Source organism: Aythya fuligula, chromosome 7 (genome assembly GCF_009819795.1).
Source record: "Aythya fuligula isolate bAytFul2 chromosome 7, bAytFul2.pri, whole genome shotgun sequence".
In the NCBI taxonomy this organism is placed as follows: Eukaryota; Metazoa; Chordata; class Aves; order Anseriformes; family Anatidae; genus Aythya; species Aythya fuligula.
The window spans coordinates 5,584,661-5,611,993 of record NC_045565.1 but is presented as its reverse complement, the minus strand read 5'-3'; the positions used below and the strand labels follow the sequence as shown (position 1 = coordinate 5,611,993).

Genomic DNA, 27,333 nt, shown 5'->3' with positions numbered 1-27,333 from the left:
CAGAAAGCAGAAATCCAGCTCTCCAGAACAGACCTGAGGTGCAGATGGAAAACAAGAGGACTCCAGCGGGTGGATTTAAGGGAGGGTTTTCTGCTCGTGGAGTTAAGTCGGGATTAAAACCTGATTTAACCCAATCCACTTCTGAGCATAAAGCGAGCGCGCCTCGATTTCTCTCAGGGTATTTTTAATTGAATTTCAATTTACAACAGCCACGGTGCCTCAGAACTTCACTCAACCACCCTCAGCAGCTGACGGCTCCTTTCATCGCCCCCCCCCCCCAAGCTGTGAAAAGAGAAACGATTTCAAAGACAGCATTATTTATTTTATTATCACAGAGCCATCTAACACGTCATGAAAAGGGGTTCGGGGTGTTGAGGGGACGGCTTCTGCACTGCGAGCGGTGCCCCAGCAGCACTCTGCGCAGACAAAAGACGGCAGCGGAGAGCGAGCAGCCTCAGCACCACCCCAGGGACTGCTGCAGCCACCGCCTGCCCCTCCTCAGCTGCCCCGGGACGGGTCTCATCCTGTCAGCTCCCCAGAGGAAGGGCTGGGGCTGGAGTGTTTCTGGCAGGGCTCGGCCCTGCTGCTCTGCAGAGGGCTGGCTCGAGCGGCGAGGACGCTCTCCTCGCAGCCACCCCTCGGCCGGCCCTTCCAGCAGCCCCCCGGGAAGCGCAGGGCTGAGTTCAAACCCAGTCTGTGAAACCCACCCCATTTTTTTTTTCAGCTGCACAACCCGAGCCCTGCCAGCCTGCACCCCCGCAGACTTCCAGAGTCCCGTTGTTCCACCTGACTGGCAGCTCCAAGGGGGGGATCTCCGCCGGCAGCTTCCCAAAAAGCCCCCCAAAAAAACCCGATCCCGCTGACGGCAGCTGCGAGCACCCCGAGACACGGCCTGAGGCAGAGCCTGCTGCCTGCCCCCTCTCGCCGCGCTCAGCCCGAGGAGGGAGTGAAGCCCAGCAGCTGCTCGATGGGCTTGTACCTCCACTCGTCCGCCTCCAGCTCCTCCACCAGCCCGGCGAGTTTTTCCATCCGTGCGACTTGTTGATCTGCGGGAGGAGTTCAAAGGTGACTGCGGTTCGCAGCCACGCTGCAATTAAGCCCTTCAATTAGACGCCGGTTCCCAGCTGCTGGTGGAGTGAACCCCACCGAAAGCTGAGGGGAGGCAGAACTGCTCCCACAGCCCCTGCGAACGGCCAGGAGACCTCCCCGGGTCACACCTGAAAGCAAAAGGGACAGGATTTCCTGCTCCAGCTGATGCTGGGGCTGTGTTTCACCCATCCCTGCCTCTGCCATAAAAATCCACGTCATACCAGAGGAACGTGAGGCCGGTAAGGAGGTGAAAAGAGCGTGGGGTTCGCAGGAGGACTCCTCTCCTTCATTCTAGAGCTTAAAAAGCCGCCCTCCTTTTTTTTTTTTGTGCCGAGCAGCGCGGCGCTTACCGTGCTTCACCTGCTTCAGCGTAGACGCGACCTGGTAGCTGAAGACGGACTCGCAGAGGAATCTTTCCGAGCCATCTGCGAACAGGAGAAGGGAGGTGGTTTAATCCCAAACCCTGCCCTGAGCTGTGGCCAGGGCTGGGGGTGGCCGTGCCACCTGCGAGCTGTCACCTCGGGTCATTTCTCAGCGCGGGGCCGCGGGTGGCAGCAGGTCCCGGCGCCGTGGCAAAAGGCTCAAAGTTCTCCCTTGGCTTCTATAAATAACGCCCGGAGCTCGGGGGTGCCAGCAGCTCGACCCCTAACAGGGTCGTGCCCTGTGCTTTGTGTTGTGGGTTTTTTTTACATCCCGAAGAACTTGTGGAGTGCTGTCAGGCTGCCACGGGGGCTCCGCTCGCAGCGAGGCTGCAAATCTGCAAATATTTGGCCACATTCCTCCCGTGGAGTCGTTTTAGGCCATTTTTAAATAGTGAAACAAGGCAGCCTGGAGCAGAGAGCCCAGTGCCTGCCCAGCCCCGGCGCTGCTGCTGCTGCTGCACCCCCCCAGGAGGCTCTCAGGAAGCACAGTGGCCTGCCTATTAGCTACCACGAAGCGCTTCATTATTTTAATTTGTTCCGAGGGCTCATTAAGTGCTGTGAACAAGCCTTTGCTCATAATTACTTCAACAGAGCGGCACACGGGCACAGTGGGGAACAAAAGCAGTCGTTAGGATGCGGCCCTTGGTTCCCTGCTGCCCCGTGCCATCCTCCCGAAACACGGGCACCGACCAGAGGGGGTTTGCCGAGAAAACTCCTCCTGCCTCAGCTATCTTCACAGCAATTCCCACCCGACATCAAAGGGTCGGCCAACAATGGGTAATTTTTAAAATTAACGCTGCCCTACTCCCTTGCAGGCGGAGGGCTTCCTGCTCTGCCACGGGTTTAGAGGCGAGGTGACAGCGAGAGAAGTCACTTCCTCGCCGGTGGCTGCGGGGAGAGGTGGGGCCATGGGAAAAGCCGCTCGGCCCCGCTGCTTCCTTCCTCCCCTGGCTTTTGGCAGTGCCTCAGCGGGCCCCGGGGGCTCGGGGGGAGGCAGGGTCACCTTCCAGCATCTCGCCGGCTCCCTTGGGGTAGGTGAAGAGGGCTTTGCGCGGCGGCGCCAGGTCCGAGACGCTGAAGCCGGATCCCGTCACCGAGCTGCCGCTGACTCCGCCGGCCGAGGAGGAGGAGGAGGAGGCGGCCATCTCGGCCCGGCCCAGCCTGCGAGAGGGGAGGAAGAGCAGAGCAGGGTTAGGAAGTTTCACTTTTAGCCCTAATTTAGCCCTACATTTTAGCCCTAAATTCGGGGCCGGGACAGCGCTTGCCAGAGCATCAACACGGCCAAAGCCCTCCTCCTGGGTAACGCCTGGGCTGCCAGCTCCCGGAGGGCATCCCGAGGGCAGCGACGCCGCTCCTCATCTGCAGCAACCCCTCCGCGTGTTGCATCAGACGCGCCTGCGCTCCCAAAAACGTGGTTTTTGCCCCCAAAATGCTGCAGGCACTTCTGTGCCCTACTACTGGGGCGACGCCAGCGCAGCCGCTGGAGGTGTGTGCCTCTCCGTGCCTTGTAAGAGGTTTATCCATGTGTAGTAACGGGGTGTTTGGCACTGCTTAGGTAGCTGGCAGCACAAAAATCACCATTTTTTGCGCTTTTTGTGCTTTTATGAGCAGCAACGGCCGCTACTGACACACACTGCCCAATGATCCTATTCAACGCGTTTCTATTCCCCCACCGACTAAATGCATCACAGGAGACTCTTCAGGCTACACAGCTCTGAAAAGCGCTCAGAGATTTGGTGGAGAACACGGATTTTTATTTATTTTGGTTCGGAATTCAACTCGCGAGCTCCTCCGCAGCAAGCTCGGGGCTGTTCCCCTCACGGCGTGTGAGGCGGGACTGGCCGTGAGGGAGAAGGCCCGGCCAAAGGACACGTTTAAAGGCAGGGGCTGCCTCATGCCGCGGGGCCCCGACCCCCGCACATTTTTATTTTAAACCCCGCGGAGCCGCCCCGGCCCCTGCCGCCTCAGGCGCCCGCCATTTTGTGAGGGGACGGCGGCGCCGCACCGCGCATGCGCCGCGCAGCCCCCTGCCCACACACGGCCGCCGCCTCAGCCGCCGCACCGCGCATGCGCCGCGCCGCCTCCTGCCCGCACCCCGCCCACCCCGCCGCCGCCTCAGCCGCGCCACCGCGCATGCGCGAAACCCCCTCCAGGGCCCCTCCCCGGCTTCCGTAGCGAGCGGCTGGGCGGTGAGTGCGGCCCCCGGCGGCGGCCCCGCCGTCTCCCCGAGCGCTTCCCCCGCTCCCCGGCCGCCCCTCCCGCCGCTCCCCGGTGGCGGCGGCCCGCTCCGGGCCTCACCTGGGTGCCCGCACCGCTTGGCGCAGGCGGCGGGCGGGATCGCGCTCTCGGTGCATTCTGGGGCGGCGGGCGGGCGGGAGGCCCCGCCCACTTCCGGTGGCGGCGGGGCGGGGCGGGGGCGCGGTTACCATGGCAACGGGGCCCGCGCGGGGCGGGCTCCAGGGCGTCCCCCCCCTCCCCCACCGCGCCGCGATCGTTGCGCGATTTTGGGGTTTTTAGGGAATAAAAAATGTTAAATCGCACGGCTCCGCCGCCCTGCTCGGCACAGCCCCGGCGCGGGGGCAGCGTGTCCCCGGGGAGCAGCCCCCTGTCGGCTGTGTCCCCTCAGGTGCTGCCCGCGCGGCTGGGCTCCAGCCTGAATTTCTGGTGAAAACACTAAAAATAAACGAATTTCCCCCAATGTGGCGATTTGAGTGCACAGCTGTGACACCTGACACCCCCCCCCGGCTCTGCAGCTCACCCTGCCGCTGCCATTCCCACGTTTTCCACCCAAAAACCCGGGCGCGGCTCCCCAGGGTTTTGGGGTCAAACCGCCGGGATTTGGCACAGCGCCCCCCGGCTCAGCGCATGGCCTGGCAGAGAGCTGCCACTTCTGCCATTTCTGTGGAAAAAAAAAAGCACCACATTAGCTCTGCGCAGCGCAAAGACCCCACGGGGCGATGCACTGAGGTGCTGCAGCCATAGGGGGGCTTTAAATTCCCATAAATGCCCAAATATCTTCAACACAAAGTGCCTGTAGTGTCACAGCGGGGCGGCTGCAGGGGAAATTTGGGTTTTCTATATGGCAGGGGGGTGTGGGACTCGCTGTCTCTCTTCCCGCAGCGCGATGGACGTCCTGAGGCCCACCCTGATACAGATCGGCGGGCGCGTCTACAGGAAGAGCCTGGTCCAGGAGCCCGTCCACCCGCAGGAGGAGGAGGAGGACGAAGGCTTCTATGCAGGTGGGGCATCCGGGTACGGCCTTGGCGTGCCCTCGGACACCTCTCTGTGCCCATGGACCTGCCTCTGTGGCGGGGTGAGATGTTACAAAGGGAGAGGCACGCTTTGCCATGGCCCCCATGGCTCCTGCTCCGCTGTCTCAGCGGGTTGATGGTGCCCACCCTGCTGGGAGAGCAGAGAGGAACCTGAACGAGGGCATTTCTCCCACACACTGCACTGGGGAGAAAACTTGGGGTGCACCTCCTGCCTCCCTGTGCCCCCCAGGTCCAGAAGCACCCATTCTGCTTTTCACAGCTGGCAGTAAGATGAATTAAAAAGCCTCTAGCTGCAACCGAGGGGGGTTCGCTTAACCTTGGGAGAAGAAGATTGTGAGGCTGTTGACCTACATAAAGCGCTGCCAGGCTGTGCAGCACGTTCATGGGCTGCTCTTCTTTTCCAGCAGGGCCCGGCGACTGTGCAGATGAACCGTGCGATGCCTTTGTGGTGGAAGAGACTGAGAAAGGCTTCCAGTGCAGAGTGGAGGTCCCCAGCCCGTTATACAAGTGAGCCTCTGTGTTTCTGACTTCCCCTCTGGCTGGGGAAGCATTTCTGTGTGGAATATTTGAGGGGGGGGATGAGGGTAAGCGGCGGATCTCTGCAATGTGTTCTGTTCTGTGACTGCCCCGATTTTGGGAGGGGAGAATTGGCGATGCCTTTTTAGTGCAGTTGTGCTGCACTCGACTCCCAGCATTTGCTGTGACAGAGACAGCAGGTGGTGCTTGCTGCTGGCAGGAGAGCTTCTGAGCATCTCCTCCCTTGAAGATGAAAGCATCAGGAGGGTGGAAGAAGGGGAGGAGGAGCTGGGGTGAGCAGCCTGGCAGGGGGAGCTCGTGAAAGCCCTGGGAGAAAGCACGTGCCTGGAATCGACTCTTGGCTCAGATCTGCTGTTCACTGGGAAGCCTGCAGCACTCATGGCTTCATCCAGTTCGTTTGGACAGTTTTATGGGCTTGAATAGTTTTACTGGGGGGGGACAAAGGGAAAACACGGGTGGCCAAGGGGCAGTGGCAGGATTTGCTGGCCGAGCTGTCACAGGCCGAGTTAAGCGAGCCAGCATCTGCTGCCCGGGCACCTCCAATGGGGGGAGGCCCAGCGAGTGACTCTCTTCCACTTTTCTGCCTCCAGGTACATAATCGGGAAGAAAGGAGAAACCAAGAAGAGGCTAGAAACAGAGACTCGAACCTCCATCAGCATTCCCAAGCCTGGAGTCGAAGGGGAAATCGGTGAGCCTAAAACCAGCATTCTGTCATCGGCTCGTGCACAGACACGATTTGAGGGGGGACAGGGAACAGGAGGAGCTTCCCTTCAGTTCCTGCGCCTGGCACGGTCCTGGCTCACCTCATGGCCCTGGGGAAATCACCTCACTTCTGAGGTTTTTCCCTGTCTATAAGCCCTTATAAAGCAGTATCAGATTTTGGGGGAAAACTAGATCCTTTTTTAGCCCTCAATGAAGTCGATTCTTAGCCTTACATGTAGATGGCCAGCTTGTGAACCTTGGGCCCAAACGTGTGGTTCGTTTTTATTCTTTTGTTCTTTCAATTCTTGCTACTCCCGTTAGCGAGGAGCTGTAACATACATCCAGCAAAAAAAATTGCTGCGTTGCATATTTACGCACAAAACGAACTTCAGACTTGCCTTCAGTGCAAGGAGGGTTTTGGTGACGTTGCTGCCTTTCCAGTGCTGTCAGCCGATCCTCGCAGTGCGAGCAGGCTCACTCTTCTCAATGCTCCCCAAATCTGAAGAGCCACTGAAGTGAGCGATTCTTCCCTGTTGTGTTTTTTTGGACACACAGAGCTGGCTTTCTGGAGAGCAGGGGGTGCTTCTGATGGCAGCACCCTGCCTTTGCAGAGGGAAGCACAGCCGTGTGAGGCGTTTGAAGTCGAGCAGGGAGTCTGGCGAGCTTCCTCCGTGCAGGGCTGTGGGGTTTAATTCCCGTTACGTCTCCGGCGAGCCGCGGGCTGGCAGCAGAGCGGTGCTGTCCTGCAGGGTTTTCCAATTTCCAATTTCCCTTGGCGACTCCGGGATGAAATATTCTGACCTGCGCCGCATCAATACTTTAAAACCCGTGGCTGAACCCAACGCAAAGCCCCTGCCTGTTTAACTGCTGCCTATTTCCCACGGGCGTGGGTGGCAGCAGCCTCCCCGCAGCTTCCTCAGGCCCCGCTCTGTTCCCTTGCAGTGATCACGGGGCAGCAGCGCGGCGGCGTCATCTCGGCCCGGACGCGCATCGACGTCCTGCTGGACAGCTTCCGCAAGAAGCAGCCCTTCACGCACTTCCTCTCCTTCGCCCTCACCCAGCCCGAGGTCCAGGAGAGGTTCCTGCAGTTCAAGGAGGAAGTGCTGGAGAAATGCTCAAAGGTCAGCACCCGCCTGGGATCCGAAATCAAACGCGGGCCCTGCAGCAGGCTCGTGTCCTGAAGCAGCTTTCTGGCTTTTCCCTCGGGGGCCTCGCTCTTCAGCACCTTGCCCAGCAGGGCGTGTTTCACAGGCCTTTCGCTGAAGTTGGTGGGTCTGCTGTGAAATCCGGAATGTGGAATGGCTTCCTCAGTTAATTGTTGGTAAAATAGTTTGTCCTCCCTTGAGATTTTCCTCGGTGGGACAAAATTCTCAGCTTCAGAAGAGGGTTGTTTCTTGTGGGGTTTTTCTTGTTTATAAGAAAGCCTCTAAATAATGTAGCGGACCTTTCTATATTTTATGTTTTGATTTTATTATTATATTTTGCAATCTTGCAAATAGCTCAGGAGCTTCGCTTCCCTGGGTCTTCGTCTGACTTAACTCCTTCTTCTCCCCCTGCTGCCTGTTCCCCTGCTGCTGTAGGAGCTCGGGATGCTAAACGCAGCTGATTCTGGCCACCGGGCTGCAAAAGCCTTGGCTGGCAGCCGTGGTGGCCTGGCTCCCTCTGTTGGCTGCTGCTCCCAGTGCTTGTGGGGGAACACCACAGCTGTGGGGAGAGAGGGGGCTTTTTGGGGGGCTGCTAACTCCAGCGTGGGGCTCTGGCAGCGCCTGTTTGTGCCGTTAGCCCTGGGCTGAGGCTGCTGCTTTCAGCCTGGTGTTCCTCTTAACCCTTCTGAAGGGGCTTGTGGCTGTTGCAGACCTTCTGCTTGATCCCCGCCAACCATCCTGGCCCCTGCTTATCCGAGCTTGCTCACTCCAGGCTGCCTCCGTGTCAGGTGAACCCTTTCAGTGAAACATCTCCCAAAAGGAGCCGTTTTTATTCATCTTTGCCCTGCTCCTGCCCTCATCCCATGCCTTTATTCCCTCCTCACCTGGCTCGTGGATGTGCTGAAGGAGGGCACTGCAGCCCCGCACGCCTCCCCAGCACCCTGCAGCCCCGAATGCCACTTGAATGCCACTTCTTCTCCCAGCAGGGTCTGCTGGAAGGCACGTCAGGAATGAAAAACAGTCATTCAGAGCCGTGCCTTGCGGAGCAATAAGAGCTTAGAGATTTGTCCAAAGCGACGGGATTTCTCCGGGTACTCAGAGGAACCTGAATAGGTTTCGAGCTTCTCTGCTGCTCACAATTTGCTGGTGTAAAACACTGGGGAATTAGGCAGCCTCCAGGCTTTGAGTGGAGCTCTCCAGTAACAACAAGGAGGGGAAAAGCCCAGGTGTGTGCGTGAGGATTGTTTCTGGCCATTGAGCACTTGTGAGCCGCTCTTCCTCTTCCCTCTCTGAAGCAGTTTCTATGACAACCATTCATTTCGATTCTACAGCTTGGGGTTCTGTTGGTGGCTGTGTGCTTTCTAAGTTTATTTTCCTTTTTGTCCTCGAGACCCGTTGTAAGGTGAGCCTTGTGCTGAGGCTCAGGACACCTGGGTCTTCCAGAGCTGTGCAGACGCAGGGTCTGCAGCCTGAACCTCGTGCAGGTGTAGAGTGGAAGAGGAAGGAGAGCACTGTAATGCGCGGCAGCCTGTGGATATCCAACACTGCTGACGAGATATTGGACCTCACGGGGGAAAGGACAAGGAAGCAAGGGGTTTCTCAGCCTGCAGCCCCTCAGTGGGTTCTGAGGGAAAGCTGTTTTCCTGGCTCGCTCCTTTGTTTGGGATTTGCAAAGAGGGGAAGGCTCCGAATAAAACCCTGTCCATGTTCCAGCTAAGCGAGCAAAGGTAGAAGTGGGAAGGAGATTTGAGGAAAGAGTGTGGGGGGGGATTTTTGGAAGCCTAAATGAGTGGAAGTGAGTTGTTTTTCTGTGATGATGACATCGTGCATCCTTAGGGAGCAGTTTTTTTTTTTTTTCCTTAGGGAACAGTGAATTTTGGAGGGACAATGGGGTCAGCTTGATGTGTTTGTACCTGCTGGCGAGTTCCTGCAAACATGCGGCTGTCAGATTCCCCCGTCAAATACTGGGGATTCCCTTGCCTGCTGCTCAGCTTCCCAGCTCTGGGGCTGGGAATTAGGGCTTTCATTAGGGCTGTAGGCCCACCTCTACTCCTCGCTGCCACTTGTGCTGTGGGTAATGCCCACCCTGTGCCGGGGAAGGAGCTGGGGTGGCAGCAGGGCTCTGAGGAGCCGCCTGCAATACCAGGGAGGAAGCCAGGAAGATTATCTGGGTCGTGGCCTGTTTGCTCTGCGCTGCTCTCAGCACTCTGCCAGCTGTCAGGAGGCTGCTTTTGGGGCAGCTTGATGTTTAGGGTGCAGACTGGCACTCCCTGTCCCCGAAAACAAGGGCGAGGTTTTGCTTCCTGACCTGTGCACGACTTTCTGGTTACCACACAGTCCTCCGGGCAGCGGGAGGGATATCGGCTGGTTGGCTGCAGCACGGGTAAATCCAACTCTCTCCCAGTTTCTGTTCCCCAAGCTGTTGCTTTGGGATGGGCCAAACATCCTCTGGCTACGGGGACCCTGAAAAGAAGGTTGACAGAGGGGAATCGTGGCCTGCCCGTTAGCAGCAGGAGGAGTTAAAGGCAGCAAAAAGGCTCTGCGAGGTGAGGAGTGCGACGGAGGCGTCCTCTTTGGGACGTGCCAAACCTCAGGAGCCTGCTGCAGGCTGCTGCGTGGTGCTGAGCTCTGCAGCCCACACCGGGATTTAGGGGCTCAGTCAGCAAAAACCACACTCAGCAGCAGGGGCAGGCAGGCACACGCTGCCCGTGGGCTGGGGAGCACCAGGCTGAGCCTGAAAAAGCGCTGAGCTGTGGGGCACTGAGCGCTGCGGGGCGGAGGGACTGCGGTCCTTAAGTGCCAGGAGGGTGTTATCTCCAGCTCTGAGGCACAGGTGGGAACTTCCGAGCTGGCGTTCTCAGTCAGGGGACTTTTTTGGGGTTTGTTTTTTTCAGAGAAATGCTTCGGCAGCAGGGTGAGTGGTTCTGGAGCTCGACGTGGAGGTTGTTCAGTGTGCTGATGGGAAACGGCCGCGGAGGGGAAATCACTGGTGTAATATGGGCGTGCTAACCGTCCTCAAGGTGCTTGTATAAATGCCCTAGAACAAAAGCGTGTGTTTCTGAAGGCTGAGTGTAAGCACGGCTCCACCTGGGAGCAGTTCTTCCCCAGCAACAACACGTAGCTCCTTTTTTTAAAGGGAATTTAGACTTAATTCATCTTGGCAAACTATAGGGCGCGCGGGAACGAGAAAAATGTAATTATCAGGGCTGCTGTGAGCTGTGCTGGCGGAGCGAGGTGCAGCCTGTGTTTAGGCAGGATTTAGAGACCACTTGGAGCTTGTCACCGCGCCTGGCCCCGGCTGCTCTGCACAAAACCACATTTCACTCCGGCTCCGTGTCTGCGCTGCCCTGTGCTGAGCCCATTGCTGGTGGCAGCGGCCGTGGGAGTCACCCTGGGCCCCACTGAGTCCTAATTAAGGCTCCAGGCAGAAAAAAGGAGCTAATTAAGGCTCCAGGTGGAAGCTCGAGGCTGGTGGCTCGCTGCTCGTTCCCGGCAGAGGTGTGTGTCCGGGATGGGGTGAGTGAGGCCCCGGTTCTGGTTGCTTTGTAGGATCACGGGGTGAGCAGCAGCCTGTTCCAGAACCCTGCCAAGCTCCACCTGACCCTGGGGACGCTGGTGCTGCTGAACGAGCAGGAGATCCGGAAGGCCTGCGAGCTGCTGCAGCGCTGCAAGGAGGACTTCGTGGAGTGAGTGGGGCAGGGGGTGGCACGCTTACTGGGGGGGAAGAAGCAAAATGTCTTTAACGAGGAGCAGCGAGGAGGAGAGCAGCCCAGCAGTGAGTGCATCTAAACGCCAGGATTTCAGAAACAAGCTGAACGTTTCGAGCAGGAGCAGCAGGAATCACCAGGCATGCAGCAACCAAAGAGCATAACAACCAGAGCACAGCTCCAGGCTCAGCCCCAACCTTCTGCCTTCCCTGCAGACCCACTCCAGTCCCTCCTCCTCCTCCCCTCGGTCCCCACCGTCACTCTGTGCGAGCAGATCCTCGCTGCTGTCCCCTGCCGAGGTGCCCTTGACGTGCATTTCTCGTGTGCGGGGCAGGCAGCAGGAAGGGCTGAACCCGGGGCTTCCTCACTGCCTCAAGGCCCAGCTGCAGATGCTGCAGCTCCAGCTGGAAGCGTGGCTGAAGGACGCTGGAATCACCTCATCTCTGCACGCCTCAGAAATCGGAGAGGACCTCAGGGGCTGGCTTATTTATTTATTTCTGCCAAGCCTCTGCACGGAGAGCGCTGATTCCTGATTTTTTTTTCCTTTCTTTTCTACCGTGGAAGAATTAGCCACGCGGTGCTGGCTGGTACCTATGGGAATCCTTGCCTCCTCCCCTAAAGCGCAGGCTCTGTTTTTTCAGCTGCTGCACAGAGCTGCAAGCACGTTTCCAGAGCTTGAACAGGTTCTTTCCCCGGCCGCAGCCAAATAAATACACGCTTAAAATTAATTTAGGCTCCCTTCCACCCACACCAGCCTTCATTAACCTTTGTTTACTTCTGCAAAGGCGAGCCACGCCGTGTGAAGGTAGATGTGCCCTTTTTGTCCCTTTTTAGGGTGCCTGGCCTCAGGTGCTTGTAGTCTCACGTGCACGACTGCACGCGTGCTGCTCTCCTCCCAGAAAACAAACTGGAGGAGGAGATCGCCCTCCCCTGTTCCCCCGGGAGGTTTTCTGGAGAACCTCAAGCGAGCAAGGTGAGAGCAAAGCCACGCTCGTGCTGTTGGCTCCTCTTTATTTCTCCTGCCTGCTTGGATGCTCCACGAGACCTTGGCAGTAACCCAGGCAGGTGTGGGAGCGTGGTGTTTCATGAGACGACGAGACAGCAGCAGCTGCAGCTTTCTGAGCTCTTGAAATGAGGCAGCCTTCTTCTCTGGTTTTTGTTTTGTTGTGCTTGTTTTTGTCCCCACCCCGGTGCAAACAACGTCCAATGTCTGGGAAAGGAAAGAGCTCTGCCGTGGAGTTCACTGCCCCACGGGGTCCGTATGACATTTAAGCCCCACGTAACCTCAAAGTCATGCTTAACAGCAGCAATAACTGTGATTTATCCCCTTCCCTTAGCAAATACAGAGATGCACACATATGTAGGGTGTGCGTGAGGGGTACTACACATTGTATTTGCAGAGCAGCTGTGACATCTCGCTCTTTAACCCAAGGGCTTCTTCCATTTCAGCCAGATCACCGGCGGCAGTCCCCTGGCCGTGGAGGTGGCTGGGGTGGAGTACATGAACGATGACCCTGCCATGACCGACGTCCTCTACGCCAAGGTCCGCATGAAGGACGGCTCGGACAGGTGGGTGCCCTCCTCTCCTCCAGCCCTCAGCGTCTGTAGCCCTCTTTTTTTACTGGCAGTGCTGCCTTTTGGTGTCTGACCCCTTGCTAGGGGACAGCAGGAGCCAGCAGGGGAGGAGGGAGGCTGTGAGCTAGGAGGGACGTGTGCTGGCATCTCCTTTCCCCTGGGGAAAGAAGGCAGGGGGTGGCTCCCCTGCTTAAACCCCCCTGGGGAAAACCGGGCTTCGGAGGCTCTGCTGAAGTAAGAGATCGGACGTGGGATAAGGAAACGGGTGGGGAAATGAACGCGTGACAGCTGCTGGGAGGCAGGAGGGATTGAAGTGGTCTTTTCCTCTCAACTCCTCCGCTTTGAAGTCAGTCCTGCCCTGGGAGAGGTGAGATAAAAACAGACTGGGAGGGTGGAGAGCTGGGACAGCCATCAGCCAGGAGAGAGAAGGGAAATACAGGGAAGAAGCACTCAGAGAGGTGAGACAGGCAGATGCTGGATAACCCAAATACCCTTTGGTCAGTCTGCTGTAGAAAGCCCTTGAAGTGTCAGAGCTGAGCCGTGGACCTCGTTTTCTCCAAGTTTGTGTCCAAGTTTGGGACCATCTAAGGGGTGCAGTGCTTGCGAGCCTGCTTGCACTTCTGAAAATAAGGCTGTGGGTGGGGAGAGGTCCTGCAGAGCCTGAGCGGGGCCCAGAGTGAGGCAGGGATGTCTGGGGACAGCTGGGGTGGGTAGGCACTGACGCTGTGGGAGGCAGAGCTGCTTTTCCCATTTTGGAGAAAGGAAATCTTCAAATCCACCTCGCCTCGGAACTGGAAGTGGCGAAGCCCCTAGGAAACAGCTCGCTGCTGAGGTAGCATCTCCTCCTCCCTTGTGGAGGGCGTTAGCTGGGGTTTGGGCCAAAGCCAGGTCTCGTGCTTTGCGTGGCTTCTGGAGGCTGCCAGGCTTGTGTCCTGCAACACCTCTTTTGCTTGTGCTTAGGAACGGGCTGACACAGGGCCACGTGATTGTAAATCTGTTATCCCCAGCCCAGCCTGGTCCTGCCCTCACCTGTGAGTTAATTCATCCCTCACAGCTGAAGGAACTGGCACTTCTCTCCTAATAAAATTCTGGAAGTGTTAGCAAGTGAAGCAAGCATTTAGCTTTGCAGAGGGGGAAGGAAGACACTTCTGTGCTGATGGAGAGCGCGGAGCATTTCTTCTGCTTCCTCTGAGGCTGCAGCACCGCGTTGGGCAACCGGTGATAAAAAAGAAGGGACGAACAGAAATCCCTTCAGAAAACCCCGTGCTGCCAAACGGCAACACACAGCTCTAGCCTGCTAAAACCCACGGGGTTTTGCTCGGGGAAATGGGCACCGCAGGCTGGCAGCGATTCCTCAGCTGCAGGTACAGGGGGAGAGCAGCAGGCAGGCGGTTTGCCGTGCTGGCCCCGGCTCTGCCGCAGCCCCTGCGAGCTGCGTGCCTTCCCGGGGCTGAGGGGAGGGAGGGGAGGAGTTCCTTCCTGATCCTCGGGTGATCCTGAGCGGCTTAAGCTGTGAGGCAGGAGCTGTGATTTGCCCGACTTGGTTTGCATAGCTGCAGACAGCATTAGAGGTTGGCAAGCCCTTCTGCACATGTAATGGCTCAGACCGAGAGCGAGATCGTGCTCTGATGCCTCCCACCCGGCAAATAATTTCCGTTATAATTCATTCTAATTTGTTTTATTTCCTTGATTAACTTTATAATGTCATAAAGCACCATTTGCACTTGAGCTCTTCTCTGCTAATTTGTTTTAGGATTGTCCGTAATGGTACTCACTTAATCTCTGTCATTGCTAATTTTCAAAACCGGCGATGTGGAGCCAGCAGGCAGCACAAAGCCACGGCAGTCGGGCGTTTGAGAGCCCAGGGGCTGTCAGGAGGCTGCTGGCAGCCCACCAGGGGCCGTGCAGGAGGCGGCAGCCCCGGGCTCTGCCTCCCCACTAAGTGCAGCCAGCTCTGGTTCTGCTTGCTCAGGAGTTTGGGGGTGGGAGCAGAGAAGCAAAAAGCTGCCAACACCGGAGTTTTCCTTCCTTCACGCTGCTCTGTCCTCTCTCTTTTTGCCTTCCCAGGCTGCAGGCGATCGCTGATCAACTGGTGGAGCGCTTTGTGGCCTCCGGCCTGATGCTGAAAGAGTGGGACAGGGTGAAACTGCACGCCACCGTCATGAACACGCTCTTCAGGAGAGATCCAGGTGGTGGGTACCCTTCTTCTTCGCTGGTAAATGCATTTCACCCGGTGCTGCTGCGCAGGGAACGCCTTGCTCAGTAACTGCTGGCTTTTACCCTTCCCACGTTTTAATTTTTTATTAGTATTGTGATTTTCCCCCCCTTCATCTCAGACCTGAGATTTTTTTTTTCTCCAGCTGGAGAAGGCAGGCGTGCTCCGAGTCCTTTCTGGATCTTTTCAAAGATTCTTTGTCTTAGCTTCCCGACCACCACTGCCCAGTAGCACTCAGGAGCTCTGGAGCAGAAAGGAATGTGTCCAAGTACCTGGTGAGGGCTTGGGCTCTCTGCCCCAGCTAACACTCAGTAAGGAATTCCTGCCTTGTTCACCTTGTTCTCCTTCAACCCAAAGTGTTTTCCCACGGAGAAGCGGGCAGGGAGGGTTTGTTAGCTGGCAGCTGGCTTTGGGGAGGAGAAGGGCAGGGGGTGAGGCGCAGCACACCCCGTGCTCCCACCCGAGGCTCACGCTGCTGCTGGCTTTTCCCCTCACAGCTGAGGAGCGCAGCAGCACGGCGCCCGGGAAAGCATCCCTCAAGGAACGGGAGGCGTTTAATGCCCGAAATATCCTCAAGGTCAGTATGAAACCAGGAGGGAAACGGAGCCAGCTGCGGGTATTGTCCGGCCAGAAGAGGCTGGGACACCGCTTGGAGGCTGCTTTTGTCTTAGGGGATCTCCCGGGGGGGTTGATCTGCTTAGAAAGCACACGATCTAGAGCACTCATAACCGGGAGCACCACGGCGTTTACCCGAAGCCTCCTCAAAGCTGGCGAGGCGCAGATCAGGAGCGTGCAGCACGGATGCTCGGTGGGTGTTCGTGTTGCTGTTCACTCCGCTCCTGTTTTTACCCGGGAGGCTCCGGGCTCGTGTCTGGCTCCCAGCAGAGAGGAGCACTTCGCTGCTCTTCTTCTCCTCGCCCGGATTTATGCTGCTACACCCGCCTGCCATTTCGCATGCTCTTATTTATTTATTTATTTATTTATTTATTTATTTATTTATTTATTTATTTATTTATTTATTTAATCTCTGCGATTGATTCGCTTGGAGAGGAGCACGCTGCAGCCTGGGCTGAGCCTGCAGGCAGCCTCTGCCAGCTGGCAGCGTCGGGCTGATGCTGCGCTGCCCCTGCAAGGATCCAGAGGGAAAAGGCGAGCCCGGAGAGGCAAAAATGGAAAGCAGCACTGATTGCGAGCAAATCCCAACCTCTGCTGGGTGAGGGGGTCTGTTGCAGGCGGCTGTGAGAGCGACGTGAAGGCGGGGAGTGGGGCTGATTGATTTTCCCTGCGCAGAGGACAGGCGGAGGGACAGAACTGGGTTAAGCTCTCCCTGTCTGTGACTCAGCACCACGCTGAGGCAGGGAGGCCACGGACGCGGCCTCTGCGTTTGGATGTGGCCTGGGAGGTTTGGGCAGCTCCTGGTGCCCCGAAACGCTCCATGAAGGGCGGGTGGCACACCTTGGAAGCCCCAAGCCCCCGCGGGGCCTCAGCTCCCGAGGTGTGCGTCCACATTTCGCCCTGTCCCTCCTGGCCTTGCCCTGGTGCGCGTCAAATTTGCCCTCGGACTCGAGAGGGAGGTAAAATCCAGCCGTCCTCCGTCCTGAATGCTCCCAGACCAAAAACCTGTAGGGCTCGGAAGGCATCAACGATGCTCCCTCTGCTGGCCACGCCACTTGAGGATCGCGCTGCGGGCACGGGGCTGCCTCTCGGGTTTGTGAAAAGGGAAAAACCCTGCTGAGAACTGACCGGTTCTCTACCGAGGTAGCCACAGGAGCGGCTGGTGATGGCCTGGGAGTGAGGAGCATCAGCCTTCCCCTCACCTGCTCGCTCCGTGCAGCCCCACGGCCTCCCCGTGCCTGCAGCAGGACGCCCGCTGGCGTTAATTAATGCCGTGAGTCAGAAATAGCTGCAGGCTGCTTACCAGTGGAGCCCAGCCTTCCAGCATGACCTTGCAGGGACGCACCGGCTCCCTCCCAGCCCCCTGGTGCCCACGGGGAGGTCGCCCCTGGCTCCAGCTGGCGTTTTGCTTTCGGCAGCCCCGATCGATCGGAGCCTGATTGAAGAACTCCTTTGTTCTGCAGTTCGGCCGCTCCTGTCGGTGCTCCTAGCCGGCTGCGCGGGCCCGAGCCTTCCCACACGGCTCAGAAAATAGCTCCTGTGGGACGAGTGGGAACCGCTTCTGTCTTGAAGCAGATCCGTGAGGAAGGCTCCTCGGCCTGCTCCCAAAGAGAGCAGCTCCCCTGCGCACCCTGGTCACGTCCTGAACTCGTGCTCATCCCCTGCAAAACATCCCCTGGCGAGCAGAGAGAGGGGGCAGCTCCTTCCCTGTGCGAGGAGGACCGGGCTTGGCAGCCCCTCCGCCTTGCTTCCTCCTCCTCCTCCTCCTCCTCTGTCCCCGAGGGTGGCTGCGTGCCCGGTGCTGCAGCTGGCACAGCCCTGGCACCGAGGCATCTCCGGAGACGGGGCCTGGCCGCCTCCGGGCTTTTCTTTCTTATTTCCTCGCTTGCTTTTTTTTTTGTTTCTTTCCCCCCACGAAGACGCGAAGGCTGCGGCGAGTGAATGGAAATGGAGAGCAATGTGTGGAGGGGCAGCCCGGGCTAAATTCCCATTGGGTTTTTAAGCAGAGATGAAACCAAAAGGCCGAAGATCCCGCGTTGGGCGAGATGGGGGCTGCCCAGCTGTCCTCAGGGAGGTGCTGGAAGAGGGACGGGGAGCTCCTGGCTCCCTTCCCTCCCCCGGGATCACCCGCAGCGGAGGCAGCATCACCTTTTGGATCTGAAAGGACGTTTCTTTGCCTCTCCCTGGAGCTGGCAGGCGTTGAATTACGGCGGCTCCTTAATAGAGATGGAGACCCAGTGCAGGGAAAAAAAAAAAAAAAAAAAGAAAGAAAGAAGACATTGATTAGTAAAAGTAGGCGGTTCATCCCAAAGGTGCCCTGACCCTTCTGCCGGCTGATTTCCCGGGCCTGCCTGAATTAATTTCCTGGCTCCGTGGCCCGGCTCCTCCTCTGGGTGGCTTTGTGAGCAGAGCCGGGAGGTCACATTGCTGCAGCTCCTCGTCCCAGCGCTCTCGCTGCCTCCTGCCATCGCTGCAGCAAAGCCACAGCCCGGCTCTTAAAAATGACTGCTGCGTGCGCTGTAACGGGGTGCAGGGAGCCGTGGGGACCAGGCTCCCGTGGGGAGATGCAGCGGCTGAGCGTGAATCTCCTTACAGAAGTTGTGCTGTAAATCCCTCACGTTTGGGGCTGGGAGGTCAGCAGAGCCTTTAACACACCAGCGTGTGGGGTTTTTTTTCCCTTTATTCTTGTCGGAAAGATGTGCAAGGCTCCGGTAACCTCCAAATGTCCCGCTTGTGTTTGCCTCTTAGTTTGCAGAACGCCTTTCACCATAGCAACTAGGGTTTGATTTCCTCAAGCGCAATGAATTTTCATGGATCTCGCAGCGAGGAGGGGAAAGGACCCAAAGACCTGAGCTGAAGCGAAGGTTCTGCAGCACGCCAGCAGCATCCCTGCGGAGGAGAGCTTTGCCCGGAGGAAGGCAGGCCTGCGAGTTGTTGAAGAATTTGTTTAAGCCGTGCCTGCTGTCCGAGGGACAGCACACGGGTGATTTGATTCCAAATTTCCCAGCTCTTGAGGCGTTGGCACCGTGGGGCAGGGACCAGGTGCCTTGGGTTCACCAGCAGGTGCGGGAATTGTGACGGCCTCCATTGAGCTCCTTTTCCAGGGGGAAAGGGGAAAAAACAAAAAACAAAAAAACAAAAACCAAGCAGAAATTCTCATCCAGGAGGCATCTCCTCGGCCTCCTCCGAAACCAGAGCGTTTCTGTGGTGGGAGATATAAATATCTTTCTTGGCTCTGCTTGGCTTCTCCCCAGGATAAACAGAAGTGGAAGTCAAAAGCAGAGGCTCAGCCCTCGGAAAGCTCTTCCCAAGCCCCCGAGGGACGAGAGCGGGGTGGCTGCTTGTCGGGAAGGCGCTGGCTGCTCCGAGGATGACATTTGAGGGCCTCTTTCCCGATTGCCTGTCGTGGTTTAACCCGACCGGCAGCTAAACACCACGCAGCCGTTCGCTCACCCTCCCCCCTCCCTCTCTGGGACGGGGGAGAGAAATGGAAAGTGAAGCCCGTGAGTTGAGATAAAGACAGTTTAATAAGACAGGAAAAAAAAAATAACAAAAATAATAATAACAATAATAATAATGATGATACAATGGTGATAATACGAAAGTAATAATAGTATGTACAAACAAGTGATGCACAATGCAATTGCTCACCACCCGCTGACCGATGCCCAGCCTAACCCCGAGCAGTCCGGCCCCCTCCCCCCGGCTAGCCACCCCTATATATTGTTTAGCATGACGTCAGATGGTATGGAATACCCCTTTGGCTAGTTTGGGTCACCTGTCCTGGGTCTGTCCCCTCCCAGCTCTTACTGCACCCCCCAGCCTGCCCGTTGGCAGGACAGAGCAAAGGCTGAGATGTCCTTGGCTTAGTATAAGCACTGCTCTGCAACAATTAAAGCATCGGGGTGTTATCAGCACTCTTCTCATTCTAAGCCAAAACACAGCATTCCACCAGCTACTAGGAAGAAAATTAATTCTGTGCTAACTGAAACCAGGACATCTATCCACCCCTTATTCCATACCATTTATGTCATGCTCAGGTTACACTCTTTTCCATACATTCTAATTAGTCACCTATAGTAATCATGGTAGTGATAACATACAGTATAATATACTATTTAACATGGTGCAATTCAGTTCATGGGCTATTCTCACCCAGTATTAAATCTCCTTGAGGTACACACCGGACCTCTCCGTTCTTTTGCATCACCCACCAAGTATATCCAGGTCCCTGAGCGAAAACAATTCCACGAATAGGTTTGCCTTTTCCTGAGGCAGGAGTAGCCCAGACTGTTTTACCCAGCATATTTTTTACATGCACTACAGGAACTTTATCCCCATCTACAGTACGTAACAGGTTTGATTGGGCAGGTCCAGCTCGGTTGGTAGATCCCCTAGTATTGACTAACCAGGTGGCCTTTGCCAAATGCGTATCCCAGTTTTTGAACGTCCCAGCGCCCATTGCTTTCAAGGTAGTCTTTAACAGGCCATTGTATCGTTCAACTTTCCCGGAGGCTGGTGCATGATAGGGGATGTGATACACCCATTCAATACCATGTTCTTTGGCCCAAGTGTCTATAAGGTTGTTTCGGAAGTGAGTCCCATTGTCTGATTCTATTCTTTCTGGGGTGCCATGTCGCCATAGGACTTGCTTTTCAAGGCCCAGGATGGTGTTCCGGGCGGTAGCATGAGGCACAGGATATGTTTCCAGCCATCCGGTGGTTGCTTCCACCATTGTAAGTACGTGGCGCTTGCCATTGCGAGTTTGAGGGAGTGTGATGTAATCAATCTGCCAGACCTCTCCATATTTATATTTCAGCCATCGTCCTCCATACCAAAGAGGCTTTGACCGTTTGGCTTGCTTGATTGCAGCACATGTTTCACAGTCATGAATAACCTGTGCTATAGCGTCCATGGTCAAGTCCACCCCTCGATCACGAGCCCATCTGTATGTTGCATCTCTACCTTGATGGCCTGAGGTGTCATGGGCCCATCGGGCTATAAATAATTCACCTTTATGCTGCCAATCCAGGTCCACCTGAGCTACTTCAATCTTAGCAGCCTGATCCACCTGCTGGTTGTTTTGATGTTCTTCAGTAGCCCGATTCTTGGGCACATGAGCATCTACGTGGCGTACTTTCACAGCCAGGTTCTCTACCCGAGCAGCAATATCTTGCCACAATGCAGCAGCCCAGATAGGTTTGCCCCTACGCTGCCAGTTGTTTTGCTTCCATTGCTGTAACCATCCCCACAGGGCATTTGCTACCATCCATGAATCGGTGTAGAGATAGAGAACTGGCCATTTTTCTCGTTCAGCAATGTCTAAAGCCAGCTGAATGGCTTTCACTTCTGCAAACTGACTCGATTCACCTTCTCCCTCAGCAGCTTCTGCAACTCGTCGCGTAGGACTCCATACAGCAGCCTTCCATCTCCGATGCTTCCCCACAATACGACAGGACCCATCAGTGAACAGGGCATATTTCTTTTCATTCTCTGGCAACTGGTTGTACAGTGGGGCTTCTTCAGCACGACCCACCTCCTCCTCTGATGATATCCCAAAGTATTTGCCTTCTGGCCAGTCCATGATCACTTCCAATATTCCTGGGCGACTGGGGTTTCCTATTCGAGCCCGCTGAGTAATCAGTGCAACCCACTTGCTCCATGTAGCATCAGTTGCATGATGCGTAGAGGGGACCCTTCCCTTGAACATCCAGCCTAGTACCGGTAATCGGGGTGCTAGGAGGAGCTGCGCTTCAGTACCGACCACCTCCGAAGCAGATCGAACTCCTTCATATGCTGCCAATATCTCCTTTTCAGTTGGAGTATAGCGGGCCTCAGATCCTCTGTATCCCCGACTCCAAAACCCCAGAGGCCGACCTCGAGTTTCCCCAGGTTCTTTCTGCCAGAGGCTCCAGGTGGGGCCGTTCTCCCCGGCTGCAGTGTAGAGCACATTCTTTACATCTGGTCCTGTTCGAACTGGCCCAAGGGCTACTGCATGGACTATTTCCTGCTTGATTTGTTCAAAGGCTTGTCGTTGTTCAGGGCCCCATTCAAACTCATTCTTCTTACGAGTTACTTGGTAGAGTGGGTTTACAATCAGACTGTAATTTGGGATGTGCATTCTCCAAAACCCCACAACACCTAGGAAAGTCTGTGTTTCTTTTTTGTTAGTTGGTGGAGACATAGCTGTTATTTTGTTGATCACATCCATTGGGATTTGACGACGTCCATCTTGCCATTTTATTCCTAAAAACTGGATCTCCCGTGCAGGTCCTTTGACTTTATTTTGTTTTATGGCAAAACCGGCTTTCAGAAGGATTTGGACTATTTTCTTCCCTTTCTCGAAAACTTCCTCTGCTGTGTCACCCCACACAATAATGTCATCGATGTACTGCAGGTGTTCAGGAGCTTCCCCCTGCTCTAGTGCAGACTGGATCAGCCCATGGCAAATGGTAGGGCTGTGTTTCCACCCCTGGGGCAGCCTATTCCAAGTATATTGGACTCCCCTCCAAGTGAAGGCAAATTGTGGCCTGCACTCTGCTGCTAGAGGGATGGAGAAAAATGCATTAGCGATATCAATTGTGGCGTACCACTTGGCTGCCTTCGATTCAAGTTCATACTGAAGTTCCAGCATGTCCGGCACTGCAGCACTCAGTGGTGGCGTGACTTCGTTCAGGCCGCGATAGTCCACTGTTAGTCTCCACTCGCCATTAGACTTTCGCACTGGCCATATGGGACTATTGAAAGGTGAATGAGTCTTGCTGATCACTCCTTGGCTCTCCAATTGACGAATTAGCTTATGGATGGGAATCAGGGAGTCTCGGTTGGTGCGATATTGCCGCCGGTGCACAGTTGTGGTAGCAATTGGCACTTGCTGTTCTTCGACCCTCAGCAACCCCACAACAGAGGGGTCCTCTGAGAGACCAGGCAAGGTAGATAATTGTTTAATGCCCTCTGTCTCTAAGGCAGCAATACCAAAAGCCCACCGGAACCCTTTTGGGTCCTTGCAGTATCCTCTTCTAAGATAGTCTATGCCAAGGATACATGGAGCATCCGGACCAGTCACAATGCGGTGCTTTTCCCACTCATTCCCAGTCAGACTCACTTCAGCCTCCAATACAGTCAACTGCTGAGATCCCCCTGTCACTCCACAAATATAGATGGGCTCTGGTCCTTTATAGCTCGATGGCATTATAGTACATTGTGCACCGGTGTCTACTAAAGCCTTATACTTCTGTGCGCGTGATGTGCCAGGCCATCGAATCCACACAGTCCAATAAACTCGATTGTCCCTTTCCTCCCCCTGGCTGGAGGCAGGGCCCCCCTAATCCTGGTCAGAATCTTCCTCGTTTCTGTGTTTGAAGGACTGTCTGCTGGAAGTTGGAGCAGCAAACTTTTCGGAGAATCCCTTTTTCCTGATTGTTTTCTTTTGCAACTCACGTACCCGTGCCTCTAGGGTCGCGGTAGATTTTCCATCCCACTTTCTCATGTCCTCTCCATGGTCTCGTAAGTAAAACCACAGGGTGGCACGGGGTGAGTACCCACCATATCGTCTTCCTTGTGTGGGTGAACGCCTACCCCTGACAGCTGAGACACTGCTTTGTACAGGTGCGAAGGAGAATAATCTCTCTTCAAGTTGGTGAACCTTTTCAGAAAGTTTCTCCCAAGTGTTCTCCTTTGGTCGGTGGGCACTGGTTGGTTCAGGTGGGGAGGACAATAGATTCTCTTCAAGTTGGTGAACCTTTTCAGAAAGTTTCTCCACAGCTGAGACGCAGGCCTGTAAGGAAGAGGAGAGACTTTCTTCGTACTGCCGGAGTTGTTTAGCCGCTTCACCCACTGTGGGTTCCTCATCCTCTTTCCAGGCCATTATTGCCAATGAGCTGGCATATGATGATGGTGCACTCCGTACAAACTTCCGCCACATGGGTCGTGTACACTTGACTTCATCTGGATCTGTGGATGTTTGTTTGAGGTCTGGATCCTCATAAATCACTTCCCGTACGGCTAATTCCCTCAGGTACTGGATTCCCTTCTCCATAGTGGTCCACTTGCCTGGTAGACATAAAATATCTTCCTTGAAGGGATACCTTTCCCTCACAGCTGAGAGGAGACGCCTCCAGAGGCTGGTGGGTCGTGCTCCATCTGCAATTGCTTTGTCAATGCCGGCGTCTCGAGCAAGGGATCCCAGCCGCTTGGCTTCCCTGCCGTCTAATTCCACACAATTGGCTCCAGAGTCCCAGCACCGGAGCAGCCAGGTGACAAGCTGCTCACCTATACAGCGACCAAAATCTTTTCGCACATCTCGTAGCTCGCGCTCGTTTAGGCTTCGGGTAGTTACTGTTGCTCTTTCGGCATCCTCATCTTCCTCCTCCTGAATCCTTGACGGCCCAGCGTCGTCATCATCTTCGTCATCTCTATACTTAGTTTTGGCAGAAGCCTTACCTGGATTGGCAGAAGACTCTCTGCGTTCTAAACGACTTGAATTTCTATACCATATTTTCACCTTCTCTACAGGGGCAGCTTGCACTGCTACTGCTCGTTTCTCTGACTTTGTTACAGGGTCTGCCACAGGGGTTGGAATGCCCTCTGCAGGGTCAACTTGCACTGCTACAGCTCGTTTCTCTGACACGGCCACAGGAGCTGGAGCGGCTACAGGAGCTGGAGCAGTTGCAGGAACCGGAGCTGTAGCGGCTACAGGAGCTGGAGCTGGAGCTGGAGCAGTTGCAGGAGCTGGGACTGGAGCAGCAGTAGGAGCTGGAGCTGGAGCGGCTTCAGGAGCTGGAGCTGGAGCGGCTTCAGGAGCTGGGACTGGAGCAGTTGCAGGAACTGGGACTGGAGTAGCGGCCGGAGCTGGAACTGGAGCGACTGCAGGAACTGGGACTGGAGCAGCTGCAGGAGCTGGAGCTGGAGCGGCTTCAGGAGCTGGAGCTGGAGCAGCTTCAGGAGCTGGGACTGGAGCAGTTGCAGGAGCTGGGACTGGAGTAGCGGCCGGAGCTGGAACTGGAGCGACTGCAGGAACTGGGACTGGAGCAGCTGCAGGAGCTGGGACTGGAGCGGCTGCAGGAGCTGGGACTGGAGCGGCTGCAGGAGCTGGGACTGGAGCGGCTGCAGGAGCTGGGACTGGAGCGGCTGCAGGAGCTGGGACTGGAGCGGCTGCAGAATCCACCGTAGGGGTCACAGTGGCCGTTGGATCTGTCACAGGGTTTGGAGTGGCCGCAGGGTCTGTCACTAAGTTGACAGCAGTATCAATGGCAGCTCGATAGGCATGAGCCAGGCCCCAGCACGTTACAATGATTTGTGTTACTTTGGAACTGCCAGAATCATTACACCTTTTTTTCAAGCACTCTGCCAGTTTTTGAGGATTTTGCCATTGTTCAGGGGTGAATTTCCAACACACTGGGGGTGCCAACTGCTCTAGATGCCTGCCCATATCCACCCATACTCCCTGCCACCCACAACTATACTGCCTCCGGGCAGATCTCCGGATGAGCTTCATAAGTAGTTGTTTAACTTTAAGCAGAATCTGAAGTGCATTCATGAGGCAGAGCAACAAGACTATGGTATTCTGAGTATTCCAGAAATATTCAATATCTTGGAGAGCTATTGTGACAAGCTCAGGGGATAAGAGGGTGGTGAAGGAGGAAGGCAGAGTGACCCAGGAGGATACAGGGGTGGTGATGGAGAAAGGGAGAGTAAGCAAGTAAGGAAAAATATCCTCCCCTTTCCCCTCCACAGATTGACTCTCTAATGGAGAAAAACAATAGGTATAATTGCTAATAGTTCCCAAGATGCTGTTTCCAAAGTACAGAGTCCACGATGTTACTGAGTATAAATACCAAGTTAGAGTCATGACCAGATATCTTATCGTCTCATAAGCCATTGCTATAACACTTAGTACCATAATGGTCTGAAACCAGGGCCCGGAGAGGAGAAACAACACTACAGAGAGCAAATACGGAAAATAATGTACTATAATACTCAATTTGGAAAACAGGCGCAGCAGAGTTGTGATTAAAGCAATCAGCATCATGACAAGTGACTATTAAGCAGGTCTAATCCTTACACCAATTTTAATTTAACACACTCTGATCAGATCTGCCGTTATCTCAACCTTTCGGGCCCCACGTTGGGCGCCAAAAAGACTGTCGTGGTTTAACCCGACCGGCAGCTAAACACCACGCAGCCGTTCGCTCACCCTCCCCCCTCCCTCTCTGGGACGGGGGAGAGAAATGGAAAGTGAAGCCCGTGAGTTGAGATAAAGACAGTTTAATAAGACAGGAAAAAAAAAATAACAAAAATAATAATAACAATAATAATAATGATGATACAATGGTGATAATACGAAAGTAATAATAGTATGTACAAACAAGTGATGCACAATGCAATTGCTCACCACCCGCTGACCGATGCCCAGCCTAACCCCGAGCAGTCCGGCCCCCTCCCCCCGGCTAGCCACCCCTATATATTGTTTAGCATGACGTCAGATGGTATGGAATACCCCTTTGGCTAGTTTGGGTCACCTGTCCTGGGTCTGTCCCCTCCCAGCTCTTACTGCACCCCCCAGCCTGCCCGTTGGCAGGACAGAGCAAAGGCTGAGATGTCCTTGGCTTAGTATAAGCACTGCTCTGCAACAATTAAAGCATCGGGGTGTTATCAGCACTCTTCTCATTCTAAGCCAAAACACAGCATTCCACCAGCTACTAGGAAGAAAATTAATTCTGTGCTAACTGAAACCAGGACATTGCCCAAGGTGGATCTTGGCCTGATCCTCACGCACGGCATCTGGTTGCCGAAGGGAGCGGAGAAGCACCAGCGAGAAGCTGGCTGGAAACGAGAGCAGAGGGGGAAAAAAAAAAAAAGGCCGTGGCTGTCCTTTAAATCTTGTAGCATGTTTACTCCCAGCAAGTACAGCTGCATTACCAAAAATCAATAGTCCTAGCAGTGTTCTCACCGGGAAACGCGCACACGCTCGGACACGGGAGAGGTGGTGGATTTAAAAAAATAAAAAAGCAGCAGCCGAGGGACTGCAAAGTGCTTTGGTCCGAGGGCTGCTGCGCTCTCAGCAGCGTGCAAATGGCGAGGCCGTGACCCGGGCGGTGCCGGTGGCGGGGGGAGCAGGGGAGGGTTTGTCCCCCTGGCTGAGCGAGGGGGAGAGAGGGGGGAGCAGCCTCCTCCCCGCCATCTCTTATTCATGAGGCGTTTTATCCCAAGGCCTCGAACAGAAGCAGGCAGGCTTTGGGGAATGTAATTAATCTTTAATTGTATAAATCTTTAATCGTATCAAATGGAGTTTGCATGGTGGCGGTCGCGGCTCCTCGTCTCCTCCTCTCCCTGCCGGAGATGCTCCCCTGGCATAACTCCTCCGGGGCCGTGGCCGAGCCCTCTGGCACCGAGAAACCCACATCCTCCAGGTGCTTGAGCCCTGGGTTTGTGATCCGTGGGTAGGAACTGATGCTGCTCCAAAAGAGGAGCTCGTGCCGTACGCTGATCACGTTAAAGGCTAAACGTGGTCCCCAGGGCTGGAAATCTTTGAGAGTGGTTTTGTTGAAGGGAAGCCTGCGAGGAGAGGCGTTCTGCAGGAGCAGCTCGTTGCTCTCAGAGCTCCTGAAACGTTTTTTTTTTCTCCTCTCCTCCAGCTCTTCGAGCACTTCTACTTCGGCGAGGTGCAGCTGGACGCGGTTCGGCTCTCCCAGAGGTTCTCCACGGACGCCTCCGGCTACTACGCGACGTCGGGGCAGCTCAACTTCTGCTGAGCAGGAGCACGGCCGCCCTGGGCACCACCACCACATTTTATAGGGCGAGGAGTTTGGACAGGAACCCAGGAACTCCAGATGGGTTTGTTTTCCAAGAAAACAGCTGGAAAAACTGGCTTTGGGTGGCACCTCCCTGCTGTCGCCTGTTTCAGAGGAGGAAGGCCGCGCTTTGCGTAAGCGTGCACGATCCAGGAGAGCTCCCCGGAGCGCGGTATCGGGGTCAGGCGCTGCTCGGAGCTCCAGCAGCGCCTGTGTGATGTCGATCTCCAAATAAATTAATTCCCTTCAAAGGCAAAGCCTT

General features: G+C 55.5%; 2 protein-coding genes across 5 annotated transcripts; one reads left to right on the top strand and one right to left on the bottom strand.

The window, feature by feature from the left end:
• Positions 1–307: 307 nt before the first annotated feature.
• On the bottom strand, positions 308–3,864 carry ANAPC16 (anaphase promoting complex subunit 16). Its single transcript, XM_032191069.1, has 4 exons — positions 3,810–3,864; positions 2,515–2,672; positions 1,440–1,514; positions 308–1,046 (listed from the first exon to the last, which is right to left on the bottom strand). Exons 2-4 carry the CDS (start codon positions 2,654–2,656, stop codon positions 931–933), a joined length of 333 nt encoding a protein of 110 aa, XP_032046960.1. The 5' UTR covers positions 2,657–2,672; positions 3,810–3,864; the 3' UTR covers positions 308–930.
• Positions 3,664–27,333, top strand: ASCC1 (activating signal cointegrator 1 complex subunit 1). Of its 4 annotated transcripts, none has more exons than XM_032191067.1 (10): positions 3,664–3,700; positions 4,632–4,750; positions 5,191–5,290; positions 5,911–6,008; positions 6,965–7,143; positions 10,717–10,853; positions 12,324–12,443; positions 14,517–14,641; positions 15,162–15,241; positions 26,916–27,108. In XM_032191067.1, the coding sequence occupies exons 2-10, from the start codon at positions 4,636–4,638 to the stop codon at positions 27,030–27,032; spliced, it is 1,071 nt and encodes a 356-aa protein (XP_032046958.1). In that variant the 5' UTR covers positions 3,664–3,700; positions 4,632–4,635; the 3' UTR covers positions 27,033–27,108. The 4 variants fall into 4 exon arrangements, with proteins under 4 accessions (XP_032046958.1, XP_032046957.1, XP_032046956.1 ...); XM_032191066.1 differs by having other exon boundaries at positions 5,188–5,290; XM_032191065.1 differs by lacking the exon at positions 15,162–15,241 and having other exon boundaries at positions 26,916–27,333.

Excerpts from the sequence above, each read along its gene's own strand:
- ASCC1 (XM_032191064.1), top strand. The coding sequence starts at position 4,636 with ATGGACGTCCTGAGGCCCACCCTGATACAGATCGGCGGGCGCGTCTAC. Across the intron at positions 4,751-5,187 it reads GGACGAAGGCTTCTATGCAG|CAGGGCCCGGCGACTGTGCA; the intron begins GTGGGGCATCCG and ends CTTCTTTTCCAG. Across the intron at positions 6,009-6,964 it reads TGGAGTCGAAGGGGAAATCG|TGATCACGGGGCAGCAGCGC; the intron begins GTGAGCCTAAAA and ends GTTCCCTTGCAG.
- ANAPC16 (XM_032191069.1), bottom strand. The coding sequence starts at position 2,656 with ATGGCCGCCTCCTCCTCCTCCTCCTCGGCCGGCGGAGTCAGCGGCAGC. Across the intron at positions 1,515-2,514 it reads AGCCGGCGAGATGCTGGAAG|ATGGCTCGGAAAGATTCCTC; the intron begins GTGACCCTGCCT and ends TCCTGTTCGCAG. Across the intron at positions 1,047-1,439 it reads GCTGAAGCAGGTGAAGCACG|ATCAACAAGTCGCACGGATG; the intron begins GTAAGCGCCGCG and ends CTCCTCCCGCAG.